The sequence below is a fragment of the Limanda limanda genome, chromosome 17, assembly GCF_963576545.1.
Source record: "Limanda limanda chromosome 17, fLimLim1.1, whole genome shotgun sequence".
Classification (NCBI taxonomy): domain Eukaryota; kingdom Metazoa; phylum Chordata; class Actinopteri; order Pleuronectiformes; family Pleuronectidae; genus Limanda; species Limanda limanda.
The window spans coordinates 15,103,709-15,125,883 of NC_083652.1; the positions used below are offsets into that span (position 1 = coordinate 15,103,709).

The 22,175-nt window shown below is 43.9% G+C and overlaps 1 protein-coding gene across 1 annotated transcript in view; it reads right to left on the reverse strand.

The window, feature by feature from the left end:
- Positions 1-603: 603 nt before the first annotated feature.
- The window catches only part of LOC133023475 (protein kinase C beta type-like), a 57,610-nt gene continuing 36,038 nt past the window's right edge, over positions 604-22,175 (reverse strand). The window contains exons 8-17 of the mRNA XM_061090513.1: positions 21,988-22,084; positions 18,466-18,609; positions 12,995-13,168; positions 11,404-11,495; positions 9,521-9,583; positions 9,241-9,379; positions 8,901-8,981; positions 8,402-8,509; positions 4,680-4,820; positions 604-842 (exon numbers count right to left, since the gene is read on the reverse strand). Coding sequence (XP_060946496.1) covers positions 666-842; positions 4,680-4,820; positions 8,402-8,509; positions 8,901-8,981; positions 9,241-9,379; positions 9,521-9,583; positions 11,404-11,495; positions 12,995-13,168; positions 18,466-18,609; positions 21,988-22,084 — 1,216 coding nt within the window. The 3' untranslated portion in view covers positions 604-665. The remainder of the gene's footprint in view (positions 843-4,679; positions 4,821-8,401; positions 8,510-8,900; positions 8,982-9,240; positions 9,380-9,520; positions 9,584-11,403; positions 11,496-12,994; positions 13,169-18,465; positions 18,610-21,987; positions 22,085-22,175) is intronic.

Genomic DNA, 22,175 nt, shown 5'->3' on the forward strand with positions numbered 1-22,175 from the left:
GTTTTATACACGCTGGGTTTTGGCAGTAAAAGCAACTCAGAAGGAAAATGCTTTTTGGAAGTTCAGGGAAATTAAAACCAGCTCATTGTAACGTTTTGTTCCGGTGGAAGCATAACATGAGAATCACCAGCCTGAGGTTTGATGCCTCCGCCAATCAGTGCAGTTTTAGACATTTTTTCATGAGACACCTATGAGGTCACCAAGACCTTTGACCTTTGACCACAAATCGAATCACTTCATCCTTTCATCCAAATGAACATTTGTACCTAATTGCCTCAGGATGTTCTTGAGATGTCATTTTCACAAGAACCCAACATTCTCCATTTAGTTTCATAGCTGCAAAAACATTCAGTGATGTAACTTTTCACTGCAAACTGACGAAAGTAGAACCAGGTTGCAACAGTGTGAACAACAAGTGTATGTGTGAGTGTTTGTAGGTTAAAGCATGTGTGTGTGTGTGTGTGTGTGTGTGTGTGTGTGTGTGAGTGTCTGTGTGTGTGTGTGTGTGTGTGTGTGGTTAGGTCGTGGCCTCTTGGTGATTGTGACAACAAAAAAAAATTCTAAGATATAATATGTAAGTATATATGTGAGCGTGTATGTGTGTATTCCAAAGTAGAGGAATGGTTTTGTGTGTGTGTGTCCATGTGTCTGTGCATGAGCTGAAATCAAGCCTTCTCAGCAGCAGTGGGGGTGGCAGCAGCTGATGGGAACACCGTGTTGATAAAGGAGAATCCCTGGAACTCCTCCTGGTCCAGGTTCTGAATCACTTCCGCGTCGGGAGGGGTCAGCACGGGGGGGTGGCGCGTGAAAAAACGGTCAAAGTTCTCAGCTTCCCGTCCGCACTGTTGAGGAGGGTGGGGGAGAGGATGGAGTACAGGGGGAGGGAGGGGTGGGTGGAGCGGGGAAGGGGAGGGCAGGGATGGAGAAGAATGGATGGATTGGGGTGGGTGGGGGGGTAGGGAGAAGTCGGGGAGAAAAACAAAAGAAGGGGAATGACGAGGGTGAACCAGGGTGTGAGATGACATTACCTGAACATGGTTTCAAATATGAAGTGCCAGTGCTCGGGGGGGGAGCGCTTGATTCAACTCCCTCCTGAAGATAATCTGTGCTCACCTTCCAAGTGATAAAATATATCAGGAGGCGATGAATCAAGTGCTCCCTTTTCTAATATTTGAAACATATTCCACTTTTCAAAACAACAGAGCCCGTGAAGTCTCAGACGTCCTGTGGCAGAGCACTAACCCGGACCTGTGGGGATAAGGGAACTTTTCTTTTTGGTAACGAGCTCTTATTTGACTCTTTTACTCTATAATTAGGGGTCACCATCTATGAATTGTTCTTTCACTTTCATTTATTTTGCCCGAAAACCTTTCTAGCATTTAATTTCTGACATATTTAGGGGACTGATATTAATGAGTGTTTGCGCAGACTAAATTGAAATGTGGTTTCACGGGGGGCAGAGGTCTCCACTCGGTTTGTAATGCTTGGATTTAATTGGAATTTCTAAATAGTTGCACACGAGGAAATACTGAGAGCCACAAGATAATGACGGCATAATTGTGGGTTAATTATTTGCTGCAGCTGTGGAGACCTGCTGAGATATGAAAACATGAATCATCGGAGCACAAACTGAGCACGGGGAACAACTCGAGAAGCTCCTGAGATAATAACTGGGAATCTGCACGTGTGTCAAAATATTTAATTTACCGTCGAGATATTTACCTCCACCAGGGAGATTAGGTTTCATCTGTGTTTGTTGATTGGTTCTCAACTGATTTTGATAAAAGTTTGTAAAGGGGCGGGGCTTGTCTCATTGAAGGCTGCAATTTTGGCGTTGATCCGGATCCGTAGGCAGATCCAGGGTTTATTCTTATTTGTACTTAGTGAGATATAACGTGTATTCTTTTTACATTTTCATAGCAATAATTTATGGATCTTGCATGAGCCTTGGCTGTCCTAGTTCATTTATGACATTCAATTGTCATCCTGAATTATTATCTATTGGCTGAAAACACTGAAAACTCTTCTAGCTAATGAGACAAGTGCTTAAATAGAAGAAGATTGATGCAGTTTTCCAAACAAACTCCTGTCTATCTTCCTAACTGCTGACAAAGTGACTGTTCGCCGTCACATTAGGTCGAATTTGTTTTCTCAAGAAGCAATTTGGAGAAAAAAAAAAATCATTGTTCATTTCAGTCCACCTCATTTCCTCCTCCTGACCACTGGGAGCCAAAAAAAAAAAAAGCTTATAAACCCCTGAGACGTGCGTCCGTCTAAGTACATAAAACAAGTTATTAACTTGAAAACTATATTTTCCTGACAGTGTGCCTCACGGGGACTTAGGGCCGAGCTATTCCTTTTTTTCCCTTCCATCTACATCACTGTGCTGAGCTTTAATTAACACAACAAGGATTCAATGTCCTCTGACAACATCCCCTAGAGGAAAACTACAAACTCATTAAATCTCTGTAACGCGGAAACCCAAATGAAATTAAGCCAGACTGTTTAGAGTTTGGGGAAATATGTGAAATGAGATATACACCAGGGTCAATCAGCTACTTACTTGCATTCGTTTTTTTCAAACAGTTTGGGGACCAGATGGGGAGAATTTACCGAATGGGAGAATGAAATGAGCATCGCAAAGTTAGGAAATATCGGTTCAGGGCAGAACACCTTGGCTAAGAGTGCGTTAACTATCGTATCATATTCACGACCAGGGATGTAACTGGGTTTGGTTTTGATGAAATGCTGCTTCAGAGACAAAAGGGTTGATTCTGCAGGGAATTAAATGGGGATAACTTTTATTTTTTAGGTTCGTTTTGGATATAGTTCCTGTATTTGAATAAATCCTGTGGTGATGTGAGAATCCTGTAGTGCTCTGCACACAGGTTTCATTTGAGACTGGGCTCCAGACTGAGCATGCAGATCAACAGAAACAAACATGAGAGAGCAGTGAACACTGAGAGGACAAATAAAAACATGGGGACAGATGGGTGGATGTGAACAGATACAGTCGAAGGATGGACTGAAGATGGAGGGATGGAACACGACAGACAGCTGGAAGGACAGACTGACTTACAGTCACACAGTAATAACGTGAGTGAAAATGATTTGACCGTTTTTAGCCGTGATATATGAATAAAGCAGTCAGTCCGTCGGTCCGTCAGTCAAAAGCTCAATTGTTCGACCATCAAACAGACTCTCGAAGGACTTTCCCAGAACCACAAACAGACCATAATCAGAAAGACTTTGGAAACCAACTTCAGATCAAAGTTAGTCGACCAGCGATACGGATTCAGAGAGCATCAAACAAATCCTTCATAAACAATTATCGTTACGAAAGCACCAACACGCACCAGCCTGAAGAAAAAGGTTTTTTTTCGTCACATCGCTCAAACGAGTCTGATGGCGTCGCAACGGAAAAGATCAAAAAAACACCTTCAAGTGATAAAACCGAACCCCCCCCCAAAAAAACTTTCTTTCATGCAGGGTAAACATGCGAGGCTTCAAAAAAGAAAAAAAATCTGAACGATTACTTGTTCTCCTCAGTGGGAGGAAAGACGGGAGGAGAGAGAAATAGCAAGTGACAGTGCAGAGGGGTGGAAGACAAAAGATGTTAGAGAGATTAGATCAAACAGAGAGAAGAGACACATACAGAAGGTGAGAAGATAGAAGAGATCAGACGACATGTGTTAGTAGTCACAGCAGAGACACACACACACACACACACACCTCAGAGCTGAAGGACGGCCAGGTCCTTAATGTGACCTCAGAAACGCACACACACACACATACACGCACAGGCAAACACACACAAATCCCCAGCGGGCCAAGACAGCTGCATAAAAACTCTAAAATATATTTAGCAGTAGTTTGGCCTTGGGCTGCGTGAGTGTGTGTACATATCATGGTCATATTAGGGTTTTTGTGTGTGTGTGTGTGTGTCTGTGTGTGTGTGTGTGTGTTAGAGTTAAGCTCAGGCCACAATTTTCTGCCCAAACCCGATGGAGGCGGAGAGAGAACTACGCCCGACCTGAGCCTGATGTTTTCCTGGTATAAAAGTATAAAAGCTCCAGCCGACGTGACCCAACCCGATCTGAACCCCATATCGTTTCAAATCGTTTGCCTGAACCCAGCTCGTCACGTCGGGTCCCGTCTGCACCGACTCCCCGGAGGTTTCCTCTAAACTCCGTCTCACCCCAGTGAAGACACAAAGCCCTCAGCTCAGTCAGACTGACGCTGCACCAAAATCCTGTGCTCTGGTTCGACAGCTGAATCCCATGGAATGCACATAGAGTCTTCCTCATCTTCCTCATCCACACTCCCATTCACCACTGCACCTTCCTCACCACACACTCGTCCCCCTCGTGTCTGGACTTACCTGTGTGTTCCATTCAGAGGAGGAGAGAGAGAGAGAGAGAGAGAGACAGAGGCTCCACATTGAAAAAGTGCAAAAGATGTTAAAGGTCACAGGGACAGAGCACAGACGTGTGTAGAGCTGAGGAAGATAGAAGGAAAGACGGGAGTGGAAACATTTCCCACAACCACCAGGAAGAGGAATCCACCCTCCTGGTGGCCGCTGTGGTGGCTGGTGACTAACCCCCCCCCCCCCCACCCCTCCCTCATTTGGGCCTGGTCCTCATTCGGGGTCAAGTCAGGTTAAGCGTGGTCAGACTTACAGCTCGGGGTTTGAATGGCGGCTGCACCTCCTTGTTCTCCAGCTTCTCCCAGTCCATGTAGCGGAAGAAGCTGTGCTCCCTGATGTCTCGCTCGCCCTCCGGTCCGCAGCCGAGCCGCTTGGCCGGATGCTTCGTCATCAGCTGGACAAAGCGGAGAAAAGACGAGAGTGAGTTATTTCCTGTCGCCGTTGTCTTCACCCGACGTAACCCCCCCCCTCTGCTATGCTCTGTTGATGGCGTATAAAGCAGCTGACATGTTTTTTCACTGCCCTCCACGTGTGTCGTTGAGATATTTCAGTCTGGATAAAAAAAGAGGGGGCAACATTATCATAAAAGTGCCACGCTGATATCACGGCTGACAAATTAGCTGCCGAGTCATTTCTTTCTTTGCACCTTTGGACACAGTGAGATAAAGCGTGTGAGCGTTTCCTCAGGATTTACGTGCACGTGGAACAACGTGCGCTTGGCTAAATTTTGACACAAAATTAGCATCAAGGTTGAATCATTTATCCGCTTGAGGGACAGTAACGCTTTGCTCGCTGACAGCAGGCGAACACCTCTAATTATCACGTTTGAATGATGAGTGGGGGGGTCTTCACTCGCTAACATGTAGTGCTGGGTGGACTGGTGAACCACACTGGTCTGTATCTGCCCCACATATCCTCTGATCTCTGGAATCATTCATTACATTACATTACATGTCATTTAGCTGACGCTTTTGTCCAAAGTGACTTACATTTTTAGTACACTCAACATTGATGAGGGGCCATTTAGGGGTTCAGTATCTTGCCAAGGACACTTCGGCATTCAGATGGGGAAGAGTGGGGATTGAACCAGCAACCTTCTAGTTGGAGATCGCCCACTCTGCCCCCTAGGCCACACCGCCCCTACATTCAAGTTTCATCTCATTTATTCCCGTCTCCTTCCCTCAGCGTTTCCCACCCATGATTCGCCCTTTCATTTATCTCCGTTTATATATATACATCATTACTACTATTATTACTTCTTCACCTCCGTTGTTTGTATTTCCTTCTTCTTAACCATCCATCCCTTCCACTATCTATCACGTTAGATGACTGAAGAAACAGAATCCGGTCCTGTGGCGTCAGTGTGAGTCATAACTCATTACAATTCAATTAAAGTAACACGTTCCATGGGTCAGTCAACCTGACGCGCACACACACACGCAAATATGTGTGCACGTGAACACGCTGGCTTATCAGGAATAGGAAAAGTAAACAGTTAATGCATAAGAATAGTTTGTTTCTAATAGTTTCCCGTAGAATCGCTCACTTCGTTTCCATGGACACCAACATTCTGATAAAGACCTGATTAAGACAATAGTCGGAATAAGACATAGTCCTGTAAACAGCATTTTTTGATTAACTAACCTGAATAAGGTTTTATATTCACGATAATCAATAATTCAATAAAGGCCTTGTCTACTCAACTGCAGATATTTTTAGTAAATATCTCCGTCCAGACGAGAAACCGTTGCTGGTTTTGAAATATGGATGCAAGTCAGTGTGAAAGTGTTTCCCCCCCTAATCTGAACTCATACATGAATGTTCTAAAATAGATTAAGATACATTTATTTGTCCCAAACACATGCACAGACATGCACAAGCACACTCATGCAATTATAGGGACATTTAACCTCTGCTTTTAACCCATCTGGTGCAGGACATACAGAGCAGTGAGCAGCAGGGTACGGCGCCCGGGGAGCAGATGTTGGGGGAGTAAGGTGCCTTGCTCAGGGGCACTAGACAGGGTAGGGAGAATCCTCTTGGATTTTTTGGACAGATCAATCCAGGTTCCTCTTTTTATAGTCCAAGTTTCTGCCACTAGTAACTATTCAATTATTGTATATGCAGTGTTTTTAAAAGGTTTTTCTCTTGCAGGAAATTTTCTTTTAACTGAACACATTTTTCTTCTAACCTTTGCACAGGATAGACCTCATGTGAGTTTGGAGATTTAAAAAGAAATAAATGTGTAAACCTAAATTAGAGTGAACACAGTTCTTCGCAGGACACGAGGCTCTTTACGATCGAGCTCGGCACAAACACCGTCGTGTTCACCGGCTGCGTCGTCTTCCTTGACGAGAACTGAAAAATGAACGTTACATGATTCTTTTTTCTTTTTCAAAATGGAAATATCTTGTAGCGTTTAAAAGGAAAGCTTCGTATAGTGACACGCACGCACACGCACGCAACACACACACACACAGACTCACACATACACAGAGTTAACCCAAGCAGTACTGGCAGGGCACAGTGGGAACTGTGGGGGTGGACAGAGGCAGCTTTCATGCTCCACTGAAGATCCACCGTTGTAGCACTACAACCCAGTTATCATCACTAATACATATCCACAGAATGTGTGTGTGTGTGTGTGTGTGTGTATGTGTGTGCATCTCACTGAACATGTTTGTCATCACTTTTCCTTTGCCTTTCAATTCATTACAACAACGTGTTCTGACTCAAGTCATCCGCATGTATGTGAGAATGTGTGCGTCTTAATTCATGCTTGTGCTGCATGTTGATGTTAATATGTTTGTGTGTTTGTAGGTTAGTGTAGATCTGTGTGAGGCTGGAGCTTTGAAGACGACTATAATAAACGGAATAAAAGAGTCGGAGCATTAGTCTTTTGTTTTTTGGCCTTCGTTGAGTTCACTGTGACCTTTGACCATCAAATTTGAATCAGTTCATCCTCGAGTCCAAGAGAACGTTTGTGATAAATTTGAAGAAAATATTAATGAGCAAAAGTTGTAGCTTTAAACTTGACTAATTGACTGTGCATGTGTGATATACACTGAAGTAGAGGAGTGCTGCTCTGGAGCTCCACAGAAGAACTCAGTGAGCTCCTGAGAGCAGATGAATCATAGGAACTCTGGGGCGGGGGGGCGACCTGCTGTGTATTAAAGGACTCAATGTAAATCTAAACTTTACATGCGTTGGCCGACGTGTGTGTAGGTGTGTGTGGCTGAAGCCAGTGAAGGGAAGCAGTAGGAGATGAGACAAAGAAGTGGTGGTTTGACAGAGAGGACCTACTCTGTTTATAACACACACACACGCATGCACACACTCACACAGACACTCACACAGACACACACACACTCCAGCTGGGACATGTCAAGACATTATTTTTGTGCTTTTTTTTTCTTTCTAAGAGAAGTTTCCACAGTCAACTGAGCGCACTGCAAAGACTTTATAGGGGAGGCTATTAGAGCTGTGCAGTGTGTGTATTTGTGTGTGTGTGTGTGTGTGTGTGTGTGTACGTGCGTGTGTCTGATTGAGAGGATGTACAATGAAAAAAGCGAAACAGCAGCTTAACAATGAACAGTGCAGAGAGAGAAGGACAGGAGAGGAGAGCATTATGATGGAGAGAGAGAAAAGGAGAGGGAGATAGAGAAAAGTAGAGAGGAAGAAAGAGATGGAGAGACGGCTGAGAGAGATGGAGAGAGAGCGGTGAGAGAGGAAAGAGATGTAGAGATGAGCAGAGCAGATAGCCACACGTGAAAAATGTTGTTTCTCTACAAATAAATGTTCCTTCATAATAGTTTTAATTACGCAGATAATTTTGATATCCGTCATTGCCTCCATCTATTCTTCCTCCCTTTTTTTTTTCCTGCATCCTTTACTCAAATGTATTACTCTCCAAGCTCGCTCTGTGTGTGTGTTTTGTGTAGGTGTGTGTGTGTGTGTGTGTGTGTTTCCACTCACCCCTTTACAGATAGCGACAGCCTCCTTGGACATGGATTTTGGATAGGAGACATGATGCTCCATGATTGACTGAAATAACTCATCCTCATCCTCGCCGTCAAATGGAGGCTGGAGAGGAGAAGCAGAGGAAGAGGAAGAAGAAGAGGAAGAGGAGACGAGAGGAGAATTAAAGGATATTAAACCTGAAACCTTTTGTTTCTGAACTGAAGGCCTTTAATACTAAAAACACAACCCCCCCCCCCCAAACGGAGACATCCACAGTTTGAGTTTGTCACATTTGCTCTTATCAATGATTAATACATGAGACAAAAGACTCATATATATAATTTAGTGGTTGACCTTTCATTAGAAAATGTCAAATTTTAAAGGCTCTGATAATGAGCGTTGGTTTTTTCTCACATTCAGTCACAAATACAAAGGCTGATTAGAGAAGTTTGACTCACACATTGTTTGAAAAGACTTAACACACACACACAGACACACACACACAGAGACCAACCTGCCCAGCGAGCATCTCATACAGCAGCACACCAAAGGCCCACCAGTCCACAGATTTCCCATAAGGTTGGTAGGCTATGATCTGAAATATGAAAACACACAGTCATGTCATGAAAGTCTGGTGGGTTCCTGCAATCCTGAATTTAATTTCAATTCATTGGGAACAGAAGTCGAACTACACGTTTTATAGAGGCTGTTCATATATGAAGACTCGTTTATTTTTACACAGGAACATTTATGACTAAACTCAACTAGAACATGCTAAACGTATATGTCCAACCTCTGTTTTTAATACACTTTATAACATCCCTTTGAACGTGGCACATGCAGAGAGTCTTTACCTCGGGAGCTATATAGTCTGGGGTTCCACAGAAGGTCTTGGTGGTGATTCCATCGTTCATATTCTCTTTACACATTCCGAAGTCAGCGATCTTAATGTGGCCCTCGCAGTCCAGCATCACATTGTCCAGCTTCAGATCTCTGGAGGAGAGAAACACGAGGATAACGGAGGAAAGAAGAAGAGAGTCCAAGTTTATGTTACTTCTTTTATTCTATAAGTTTCTTCACCTCTGTCATCTAAACATTTCTTTATTTTTTCAATTGTTGTGGTACTAAGGTTACCTGTAGATGATTCCCTTTAGATGAAGGAAGAACAGGCCGATGCCTATTTCCGCAGCATAGAATCTAAACACAAACACACACACACATCGAGAAACAACAACATTAATTAGAAAGAGTCTGAGGGAAAGGACAGGGGGGGAAAACAGAGGGGTAATTTGTGTGCACATGTGGGTGTGCGTGTCAGCGTAAAGGTCAACGCTGTCTCTTCAAGGCCAGAGAGCAGCTGATAAGATCAACAGGACGAGTCTGGACACATTGACCACGCAGTTAACTATGTGTGCATGGGCGCGCACAATCAGCGTCCGTCTGTAGAGTGCACAAACAAGATGGCGGCGGAGAATATGCAGTCAAATAAGTTTGCCGGATGTTTAAGGCGTCAGGATTAGGGTTGCAAAGGGGTGGAAAGTTTCCGGTAAATTTCCGGAGACTTTCCGGAAACTTTTCACAGGAATATTAAGCTCGGGAATTTTGAAAAAAATTAAACTATGCAAATTAAACGCTGAGCAATAAAAACATCATTCAAAACTCTATTTTAAAGATGTATGGAATGCAGCACATGCTGCACGTTGAATTGCAACCCTCCACTGTGCATTCTTCCATCACATGCACAGATAACTCCCAGCATCCTGCACACTACAGAACTATTGAGGCCTACTGAGGTGTGCAGGACTAGTCAGGTACGTTTCGATGATATTACTCGGGAAAATATATTAGCATGCTTATTGAGGATTGTTCATCTGTTCATCTAGCCTATTTCCATTAATTTATCCATCAATTGTAAAATATTTTTACAGACTATTCCAATTGTTTGGGTAACTATTTATATCTCTGGCATTGCATTAGTGTTTTTTTACAAACTTTTTTCTCATCTAATTCTACAGAACAATGCCACGTGCACTATCTCATGTGTGGAGACATTTCACCCCATCCAATGTAGAAGGAAAGGCTGTGTACATTTGGAAATACTGTGCAAAGACCTATGTTAAGAATGACACAACGATGCAGAAGCATATAGTCAAGTGCCCAAAGTTTCCTCAGGGCTCAAATCAGCCTATGACAACAAAATGTTTATATTTATGTCTGTATATGACAAGGTAAATACAGTTAGTATAAATTACCCACAACATTTCCAGTTTATTCCCGGTTAATTTCCGTTAATTCCCGTTAATTCCCGTTAATTCCCGTATATTCCCGTATATTCCCGTATATTCCCGTATATTCCCGTTAATTCCCATGGAAAGTTTCCAACTTTGAATATTTCCGGAATTTTGCAACCCTAGTCAGGATCCTCGGAGCAGAAGATCCTGACTACTGTCTGACACATAAATTACACCGAACACAACATGCTGATGGCCTTTGATAAAAGAGTTGTTCACTCCGCTCAACTTGCCCTTTCGCCGTCTAAACCTTCTGCAAAATGGAAGAAACTCTAATTCCCTATAAAGTAGATGAAGGGCAAACCCCTCCACGGCTCTCGCTCTGCCCGACAGCCCGCTTGTCAAACACGTCAGCCCGGCGGTTCGGCTTGACACCGGCGATCTCGCCAGCCACCTCAATTATATTCTGCAGCTTTGGAGGTGTTCTACCACACGCTGGAAACTCTTAGGTGCGGCTGGATTACTTTCACGTGCACTGGGGCGAACAACATATTTCATCCCCGTGCACAGCTTGGGTTGTTCATCCATCACCTGAGCCAGTCAAACTGCTGATGGCTTGTTCACTATGATTAAAAATATGTCACTAAACTGGGAAACACTCATGAGCAGAGGATTAAGATATCGTGTTATGATGGGATAAGAAGGTATCTCGGCTTTTACGTCTTAAAATGCTGCTTCGTGTTTGTGTGTGTTTGTGTGAGTGTGTGTGTCTGTGTGTGTACTCACACAGCATGTGGCTCTTTGAACTTGCCAACCTGCTGAATCTGATACATGAGATCTCCACCGTTTATGTACTCCATGACAAAATACAAACGGTCCTGCAGAGAGATAGAAGGGCAGACAGAGACGGTTAAAGTCAAATAATCGTAAATGTTCATAAAAAGCAGGCGAGAGGTCAGTGAGAAATGTGATGATAGTGAGAGAAGGAGTGTGGGGGGGTGGCTGTCGGGGTCGAAAGGTAGCGACGGGTCGCACGAGAGAAGATTAGAGCACGGATGCAGAAGAAAGGGGGTGAAAGTGACATTAGAAGAGAAAATGGAGGGGATAAACGATAGAGAAGGAGGAAGAGGACAATGAGACAGAGGCGATTGGGCTGTCGTCCTTGCGTCCAATCACTCTCCAACTGAGGGAACACAGCAACATCAATTTAAGAGCCAATTCTTCTCCATTATCTATAGAAATTGGCAATAAAGTGCAGTATGTGAGAGAGCGTGGAGGGATTTGGTTTGTGGCCGTGTGTGTGTCTGTGTGTCTGGAGAAAATATTGTTCAGTTTTGTGAGTCATGACTTTTAATGCTCGTTTGTGTGTGTGTGCATGTGTGTGCGTGTGAGCATCCTTGCCTGCATTGCTTGATAAGTCGGCTACACGTTTGTGTACAGTTCACTGTATGTGTGAATAAAATATATTAGTGTGTGCACTACACATCGTATACGGGTGTGCATGTGTCTATGCATGCATGTTATAATTGCCTGCTAAGTCCCATATGTATGAAAGCCCTTCTCCGGTCGGAGAATTAGCTCTGAGGACGGGAGGATTAGCACGCTCCCTTCTAGTGTGTGGGTGTGTGTGTGTGTGTGTTTGTAGGTCAGGTCAACCTTTAGCCCTCTACTACAACCTCAAATTGATGCACAATAATTAATTGAAACATAAATGTGTGGGTATGTTTAAGCAGCATGTGAATGTGCACGACATGAAGTTGTTGCATGAAACCGACGAGCCGCATTTACTCCTCTGTTAACGCTACGATTTCTATGGATTATGTGTCAGAGGATGAGCACGAATCAAATATGAATGCAGCCTGTGTGTTCTGGCTGTGAGCTGGCGACAGCAGGCCGGGCGGCTGCTGTTCAGACCACAGCGCTCCGCAGCACTGCCGCTGTGCCCTTCAGCAGGACGCCACACGCTGGCTCACAGCTGATCACATACAATGCAAGTGTGTGGAGGGGTGTCACTTCTGTGGTTATTGAATCACCTGCTCTGAATCCTAACTGCCAATCAGAGCTTAGCTTCAAATGATGATCCATTCGACAGTGAACTACAATAACAGGTTAAAGTCATAGTTAAGGCCGGTGGGTAAAGGGTTTGTGAAGTGTAGGGTTTTTGCGCGAGGTGTATTTTGAGTGTGGGGGTAATCTCTATAAACGGTTTCTTCTTGTGAATATGTAGAATCTGCAGGGAAGGGACACATTTGAGAAAAGACCAGAGTGTGACTGAACAGAGCACGGAAAACAAGAGACTGAGTCTTGGCCCGGACGTCCAGTGTTGACCGCCGGCCCCAGAGGTTCATCCGTGTCCCGACGATACAAAAAGACGTACCATAGTCTGGAAGGTGGAGTGCAGCTGTGTTAGGAACGGGGGTTTTGAAGCCAGCGCCAACACTCTCTTCTCCACCATGGTGCACTCCACATCATCGTCCTGGATCACCACATCCTTCTTCAGGATCTTCACAGCGTACAGCTCCTCCGTCCCCTTACGTTCCGCCAACATCACCTAGAGAGGGAGAGAGAGAGAGAGAGAGAGAAAAGGAGCGAGACGATAGACGTGAGACACAGGTAAATCCATCGATATTCAAACTCTTAAAAGGGCAAAGAGCTTCTGTCACATCACCTGGAAGGAAAGAGGGGTAGAGGGAAGAAAGAGGGAAAGAAGGAGGGATAGAAAGGACAAGGACAGGCGGCAGACTGAGATAGGGGAGAAAGGGAAGGCAGCGGACACAGTAGAGGTTCAGTTAAGGTCAGGGATAAAGAAGCAGAGTGATAAAGAAAAGCTTGTCTGACTGTTTTGGGTTCGACAGTCAAGGCAAAAATAACGAGAGTAAGGACAGAGAGGGGGGGGGGACTGAGTCATCATTTTTCAAGATGTCACCTGAGGAGAGAAAAACAGAAAAAAAAAAAGGTAGGACAAAGGGGAAGGAGGAGCTTCAAGACTCCTTTTACATAGTGTGATTACAGCCAACGTGGAAGTTTACTCCGTCTGGAGTTAAGCTGAAAAACGAGCTCTGTGACTTCCCAATGACCTTTGACCTTTGACATCTGAGTTTATCCAAGTGAAGAAATATGTTGATTGGTTTCTGTTCGTGGGACATCATGCTCAAAAGAATGGGATGGATCAAATATGAAGAAGGGAGTTAAAGTTGGGAGGAGAGGTAAGGATGGAGAGAGGGAGCGGCAGTGGTCTGGGAAAGTCAGAATCCTATTTGAATTCATAGTAACAAAAATACAATTTAATATCCCATTCACATATTTTCTATTGCTGCTGATCCATGTGTGTGTGTGTGTGTGTGTGTGTGTGTGTGTGTGTGTGTGTGTGTGTGTGTGTGTTCGCACTCAGCAGATAAAGTGTCTTGTAGCCAAGGTCGGACTCGTTCTGTGGACTCAACCTTATTAACTCATCTTCCTCTCTCAGCTCCTCTGTTTGCTGTATCCTGTTCTCGCCCTGTTTCTTCACCACTTTCTCCCCCTTTGCCGTCTTGGTTTCTCCTTTTTTTACCTACGTTTCTTTCCCTTTCTCCTCTTTCCTGAAAAGAGAAGAGAGCTGCTGGAAATAGCCGACTGAATGTGGGTCAAGTCTCAGCTCGCAGGTCGTCTCATGAAAGTAAAAGCAGGCAAAGTAAAAGCAGGCTTGTGACCCAGCAGGTCGGAGGAGTTCATCTCTCTGGACTGAAATATGTATGGAGGGATTTTATGAGCAGCTGTGACTTTAAGTTGTCTGTGTGTGTGTGTGTGTGTGTGTGTGTGTGTGTGTGTGTGTGTGTGTGTGTGTGTGTGTGTGTGTAAGTGTGTGCGTGTAAAGTTAAACTATGCGTTAGAGAAGAAAATAGAAACCGGTGTATTATCTTAAGTTGAATAAAATTGGGGATTTCTCTGAGTTTGAACATTGTTTGAAACATTTTGATTGTCTACCACAAGAATGAAACTGGTGTATATTAAACAACTTCATTTTGGATTTTGCAGAGTTGCATTAAATCTCACACTTTCAAGCATCAGTTCCAGAAAACTAACAGCAGAAACTTCTCTTTCAGGTTTACAATGCGTCAGATACCTGGTTTTCAGTTTCCCTGCACTTTGAATTATCAGCACAGATTTGCAGCAGCACCGTTTCCACGTGTTCGACTACTCGCCTGACTGCACGGCTCTAATAAAAGCAGTCTTTAACGTTTTATCTTAAAACAAGTGTGCGAGCCGGCAGGAAGAATGTGGAAGTAGAAAAACGGCAGAGCCTTTTCCATTGTGCGGCTAGCATGGTGTGTTTGTAGATTCCACCGGGCTAATTGAGTTCTGGGACCTCCACAAAAGGAACCGTCATCCAATCGTATTTCTTTTTTCAAGCACTTTAATTACATTTCCATTGTTAATTTGCATAAAACACCGGGTGGACCTCGTGAGCGGGGGAAACATTCGCAGCCGCACAACTGCTCAGGTGAAGTGGAGTTTTATTGATTATGGATATATTGAATATATCATTTCTCAGACACAGCAAGATGCCACGGTGACAGATATGAAAAAAGCGACATGTTCCGTCAAGTGTCTTGTGAGCAACGAACAGATCTATACGACCCGCTCACTCTTTGTAAGTGGCCTTAAATAAGTGTCTTAATGCTCAATGATGTAAATGGAAACCATAACATGTTCATTATTCTCCCCAAACCGAGTCAAGAGCAGAGCAACGAGAGTGACCTTCCGTCCACTTCCTCGCACAGGAGACCGGAAACTCAGCTTTACTGTTTATGTCCTATAAATATTCAGGTATGTTAATATCGAGGGTTAATTGGGTTCAGGCATCTACAGGGAGAGCAGTGCAGATGGACAGAAAGCTGTGTGTGTGTGTGTGTGTGTCTCTGTGTGTGTGAGAGAGTGAGTGTGAAAGTGTGTTTGCATAGAGGGCAGCCACAGTTCAAGAATGTGCACTATAATATTCAGCATTTAAGTTTTAATATCCATTGAAGTTCGATGTATGCAGGTGGCCATTAATTGAGTGTGTGTGTGTGTGTGTGTGTGTGTGTGTGTGTGTGTGTGTGTGTGTGTGTGTGTGTGTGTGTGTGTGTGTGTGTGTGTGTGTGTGTGTGTGTGTGTGTGTGTCTGTTTGCATGGACTCATCCCATATGGTGCCAGTGTGACTCTATGTAAATACAAACTCTATGAAGTGAAATCAGAGAGGAAAGACGCCATCTGGCCTGAAGCGGATTTTGATGCCGCCACAAAGACAAGGACGAGTCCAGCAGCAGAGAGAGAAGACGCAGAAGTCTCCAGGTTTCACTGAAGGAAACAAAGGTCGCACACAGACACACACACAAGCAACAACTGTCCCATGACGACAACCAGATGTTGTTTCAATCATTTCAACCTTCTGAGCGATTTCATACACGTCACGATCTCGGTCACAGTGTCGCTTACACACACCGGCTGCTCTCACCATGTGTGTGTGTTTGTGTGTGTGTTGTGGTGTGTGTCACTGTCGGCCCTTTTTATCCAAGAAAAGTGGTTCAGGGTCATTTGACACAACAGCAGACCCGAGGTTATTAACTGTCATGTGTCGTAAATGATGCCAGTGTGTTTTCTCTGCTGACCTTGCAGAGTGAATTTACTCAGAGAAAATAAATGAATCCACACTCTGCTGCACTGCACTGTGTTTTATTGCGTTGGGCCGTGTTGTGTTCTTCTAAAAGTCACATATCATGTCGTCTATTCAGTCATTACTGTGACAAGGTGTAGTTCACGTCCGGACCCTTTTTTCTTTCTATTGAGATTCATGATGATAAAGCTTGAGAATAAAGCTTTCGGCTGCAAGAAGAATTAATGTTCCAACTATTATATTTTTTATTTTAGATCACTTTTAACATGATCATGCAAACAACTATGTCCCTGAGCCGGTCAGGGTGCCACAGTTCAGATTGTTTCCTTGACAGGTCACAATACGCAGATTAATATAATTGTAATTACAGTTATACTATTTATATGTATTGGTGTGTGACACCACAAGCAAACCTAACCAGAGTCAGCTTAGTGTCTGGGCCACACTGGAATTCAACCGACCACCTATACACTCGTCCATTTGACCCATTCACGAACCAAAGTTCGACCGAGCTGCAACAAATCACTTAGGTATTGAAGTGCTGTCCGATAACAGTAGAAATCCATAAGCAGATGTGAGCTTATGTATGTGAAGCACTAGCTCGTCACGTGTGGAGTCATGACGACAAGCTCTAGCACCTTCATGTGTGCATGGGATACTGACGTGTGTATGTCATTATCCCGCTGAAGGTCCATGGTGAAACGTGAGCAGCAGCATTGTGATGCAGATGTCCTCAGACACTGGAGCAGAAAGCTCTGCGCTGAAGGTACCTGCCTCCCCCGCAACCTCAGGAAGCATTAGGATAACACACACACACAAACACATAACGTAAGCATCTGTTTGTGTGTTTGTCTCCATCTCTGACGTACTCAATAATGTGTCATTGTATCTTTATTTCTCTTATCAGCTGGTATTAACACCAGCTTTGTGTGTGTGTGTGTGTGTGTGTGTGTGTGTGTGTGTGTGTGTGTGTGTGTGTGTGTGTGTGTGTGTGTATACCATGTATTGAGTCTCACATACATTCCATCCTGTGTTTCTACAGAAGGAGTGTACTCATGCGTATCTGAGCACGTCTCCGTGTGTGTGTGTGTGTGTGTGTCTCTGAGCAAGTGTGTGTGTGTGTGTGTGTGTGTGTGTGTGTGTGTGTGCGTGTCTGGTATTCCGGTAACGATCGAGCCTTAACTCAGTCTCTCCACGTTGACGCATCAGTGTGGCTTTAAACGCCCGTTGCCATGGAAACAAGCAGCCAGCACACAGGTCTGGAACACAGACAATGGTCTCTCTCTTTCTCCCTCTGTCGGTCACTTGCCCCCTCTCTCTCTCTCTTTCTCTCTCTTTCTCTCTCTTTCTCTCTCTCTCTCTCTCTCCACCCTGCTGCTCTGCCCTTCCTTTACCCAATTTTCTCCCTCTGTCTCTCTGGCCCCATCCTCCCTTTCTTTCTGTTTCTCGCCTCGATTTTCATTCATTCATGTCAGCCTTCCCTCGCCAAGGCCCCCCCCCACCCCCCCCCCCCCGCTCCCTCCCCCCCGCTCCCATGCTTTCATCCAGTCTGACGTTTTTACGTCTCGCTCAATTCATTCATGTCAACCTTGCCACCATCCCCTCACATCTCTGTCTCCCTCGCCTTTCATCACTCTCTGCTCTTGTCACGTCACCCTCTTCGCCCCTTCACCTTCATCCATCTCTGTCTACCTGCACCTCATCTCCTTCATCTCTATCCAGGACTTTGTCTTTCTTTGCTTTCCTCTAAGCTCTGTGTGTGGATCCCTGTGTGTTAGATTAGCGAGTTCTAATACTCAGCCAAACACAAAACACACAAATGCTCACGGAGGTATTTATCATAGCACACAGTTAGAGTGCTGATATTCAACTAGGTTCACATGGGCCTGGCTGCTGTATATTCTGCATTTCCAAAAAATGAATTAGGCTGTAAACGTTAGGTGTAGAATAACAGGAGGTCAAGGAAGTATACTCAGTTGACTCCGTAGGCGATCTGCTGAATTATGCTGAATCCCTCCTGCCTGCTGCAGACCGTAACACATTTATGGATGTTTTAACAAGTTCGAATTATAGATATTCAGAAAATGATTCATCCTTTATTTGCTTCCAAGTGGAAACACTGTACATTTGACAAGCGGCATCTCAGCTGCTTGTCTACACACGTTTTGACACAGAAACAAGACAGACACCAACACACATCAACACCACGGCCTCACCTTGCCGAAGCTGCCCTTTCCCAGCACCATCAGGAAGGTAAAGTCATTCAGCTTCATACGGTCCTGGTTGCCATTGGCGTCGAAGCGGGCCGCAGCATTGGCCGCCTTGCCCTCTATGTTCTTGCCTGGACCAAGCTTAGCTTTCTAGATTGAGGAAAGAGACAACAGAGGACATGATGAGACAAACTGGTAAACACTCAAGGAGACTAGGGGCTTTTAAGAGGAATATATTTAATTATTTGTTGAGAGAAGACAGTGATTTGCTTTCCTGATGCACTTTTGTCCTGTTTGTTCTGTGATCAGAACCTGCAAACATCTGGTCGACTATTTTAATACTGAATAAATTATTTAATAAATGTTGATACTTTAGAAGTATTAATAAAGACTTTTATAACGAACCATCAGGGTGTGATGCTGTGACTCTGTAGTTTACTTCACGTGGCACAAGGACATTTAATTTATCATTTGAATAATTTAGTTTGTTGTTTCAGTACAAACACAACTCAGGCGATTGTGGCGTTCATATTGGCAAACATGAGGGAAAGACCTGGAAAAATCATTAAACATTTATATCTTTAACGTGCCAGGCACAGAATGGCTCTTTTGAAGAAAACTGAAATACATGCTCCTAATTATCTTGATGCAGGTTTTGTTGGAAAAACACAAACATACACACATAAAAAAACATTTAATAGTTTGTAAAAATTAATAAATTATAGAGTGAAAAAAGAAATGTGTAACAAACAGTGGGACTTATGACAGTTAAACCTTAGAGGATACAGTCAATTATTCAAACCCAAGATGTATATTTCCTAAAATCATCTTTTGCCTGTGACATATCATTTCCAAAACTTTTAAAAGCACAAACAAAACATTTTTGTAAATCCAGAAGTGGAAGAGACTAATATATTTATCGAAAAAAGTTTGTATGCCTTTCTTCCATTTTCGTTTTTTCCCTCATTTATTCTGTACAGGCCCTTTACTCCCCAGTTAACACTTTCCATAATAAATGTAGCCTCCCTGTGAGTCTGCCACTCACTGTTCACTCATAACTGTCACCACTTCCCTTGTTTCTGTCCTTCAACCACTCTCTCCCACTCACTCCGCAAAAATTTGTACCATCTCTTCCTCTAAAATAATTCATTTCCATTTCATCTTTATAAATTTGGCCTGTGTCTCTTGACTCTCCATTTATTCATGTCTGTCACTCTCAATTTATCCGCCTCTGCCTCGACCTTGTCCCATCTCTGACATAAGAAACTTCTATTATAATCTTATTTTCCACTTTGTTAAGCCGTGCTACAATTTAAAAAAGGATCTTAAGATATTTAACAGAGTGCCTGCGCACTCAGGAACAGACGTACGTGATGAATACATCTTATCTTATCCAATCTTATCTTAAATTGCTAATCCACACAGCTCTACCTCTGTCCTGTGCAGTTGCAGTAATTTTTCCCTCTGCCCTGGAAATTGACAGAGTAAAGCATCAAACTACTCTGCTGCTCCCTGGACTGTTTGTTGTGAGACGTGTGCTGTGTATGTGTGATGCATCCATACGGCTTTTGACTCATCTACGGATAAAAGGCTCAATCTGTCTCCATCTGTGGTGACATCGCACACAAACACACACACACTTACACAAACACAAACATTAGCTAATGCACTTGCACTCCTTTAATTCACAACCTGCATTAAAAAGAAAATAGAGAAACAGAGTCAAGGAAGGAAAGCAGACATAACCAAGAAAGAAGGTGAGGGACCGAAGAAGAAAAAGGTATGAATGAAAACATCAAGAGAAAGTAAATTGAGAGACAAACGTGGGAAAGAATGTTTGAATTGGAGAGACCCTGACTAGTAAGTGTTAGCGGAGTCAGACCAGTAAGCGCCCATCTCTCGGCCAATCAAGAGAGTGCATGTTAAGGTGGTCAATGCTGCTGGTTGTTATTCAATGTAAATAGCAGTAAACTGTTGTTAGTTTTGGTAATTGTAACTATTTTACAATACCAACAATACATCACTTACACTCAAGCTACAGCTCAACAGGTTTCATTTGTAAATTCTTAATTCGCTAAGTAAATACAGACTACAGCTGTAAGATAAATATTGTACAAGTACAAAGTAGTCTAATGTGTATATTAAGTGCAAGATCTTGCAAACTGCACTTAAGTCAATGCACATAATCGACCACTGGTTGTGTCACAGCTCCAGAGAAGAATAACCACTTTATAGACATTAGTCTTCTGCTCCTTAACTTCCCCTGAATAACATTTTGAGTGTGAATGCCAATGTGTGTGTGTGTGTGTGTGTGTGTGTGTGTGTGTGTGTGTGTGTGCACCCATGACATGCATAATTTATTGCTGTGACTGTCTTATATGTGTGTGTATGTGTGTGTGTGATTCTGGATAGGATGAAAGGAGGCGTGTGCAGGTCATGTTACCAAATTGAAATCTCTCTCTGCCCGTCCCTGTGTCTGTCTTTCTCTCTGAGCTTCACCCTGGAGGTTCCCCCTCAAGCTTGTGTGTCTGTGTGTGTGTGTGTGTGTGTGTGTGTGTGTGTGTGTGTGTCTGTGTGTGAGATAGCCAGCCACCCCCGAGAATGTGTCTCAGTAAACGTCTGAGGCCCGTGACCTTGAAGAGATGGAGGGGAAGAGAAAACAGACAAAGAGAAAGAAACACACAGGGGGAGCACTGAAGGTGACAGAGGACAGAACCGATAACTGAAGGAGAGAGAAGGAGGAAACAGAATGAGGAGCGGGAGGAACTGAAGGAGAGAAGAACCATAAAACCTTCACATCCAGATAGGGTGTTTATTTAAGAGTCTGAATGTGACAATGAAAGTGTCCAAAAGTAACAATAATCCTACTTCCAGCAACTTTAAAGCTCCATAATTACCATGTCATTTATGTGTGTAAAGTAAAACATGACAATGTCGTATTATTTCTTATCATTTCATAGAGAGTTTCATTTAAACTTTACTGAGCCAGGTGAGATGTTTCTTATGCTAAGCTAAGCTAACTGGCCGCTCCCTATTAGCTATACAGACTCGAGCTATAGAATCAATCTCACTCATTGGACTGTCTGGGAGAAATGGTTTAGTTTTCCTCCTGAAACCAGATCATGAAACACATCTGGAGCAGAAGCTGAGGCCGGTGAGGAAATGAGAGATAAACTGTCTCGGAACACTTCCACTTAACTCTGTGATCAACACATCAGAAAACGAGCCTCTGATGATGAAGAGGAAAAGAAGAAAGAGGAACAGTGCAAAGCAGGATTTACCATTCCTTTGCAAAATGTGTTAACGACTGGGCTTACTGGTCAGCCAAACACACACGGGCATGCACACACACACACGTCTGGACCCGCAGTGTGCCAGACCGGATGGCACTATAAGTGCCTCTGCCAACTGCTAACAGCTCTCCCAGAGAGGCTCTCACTCAGACACACAAAGATGCACTGTGCACACACACATTCACAAGCCAGCCATATCAACACACACACACACTACCGTTACACACACACACACCTCGAATTTCTGGCGGAGCTCCTCGTTGCCCTCCTCCCCCTCTGGAGGCACGGGGACGTTGAAGTACTCGCCCTCTTCCTGGGAGAGCAACTTGAACCTGAGGAGAGAATTTTTCCAGTCAAATCAATTCCCAATTCATTTGCACAATTTCAGCGTTTAACTGCGGCCATTAGCCGAGCCGCCGCTGA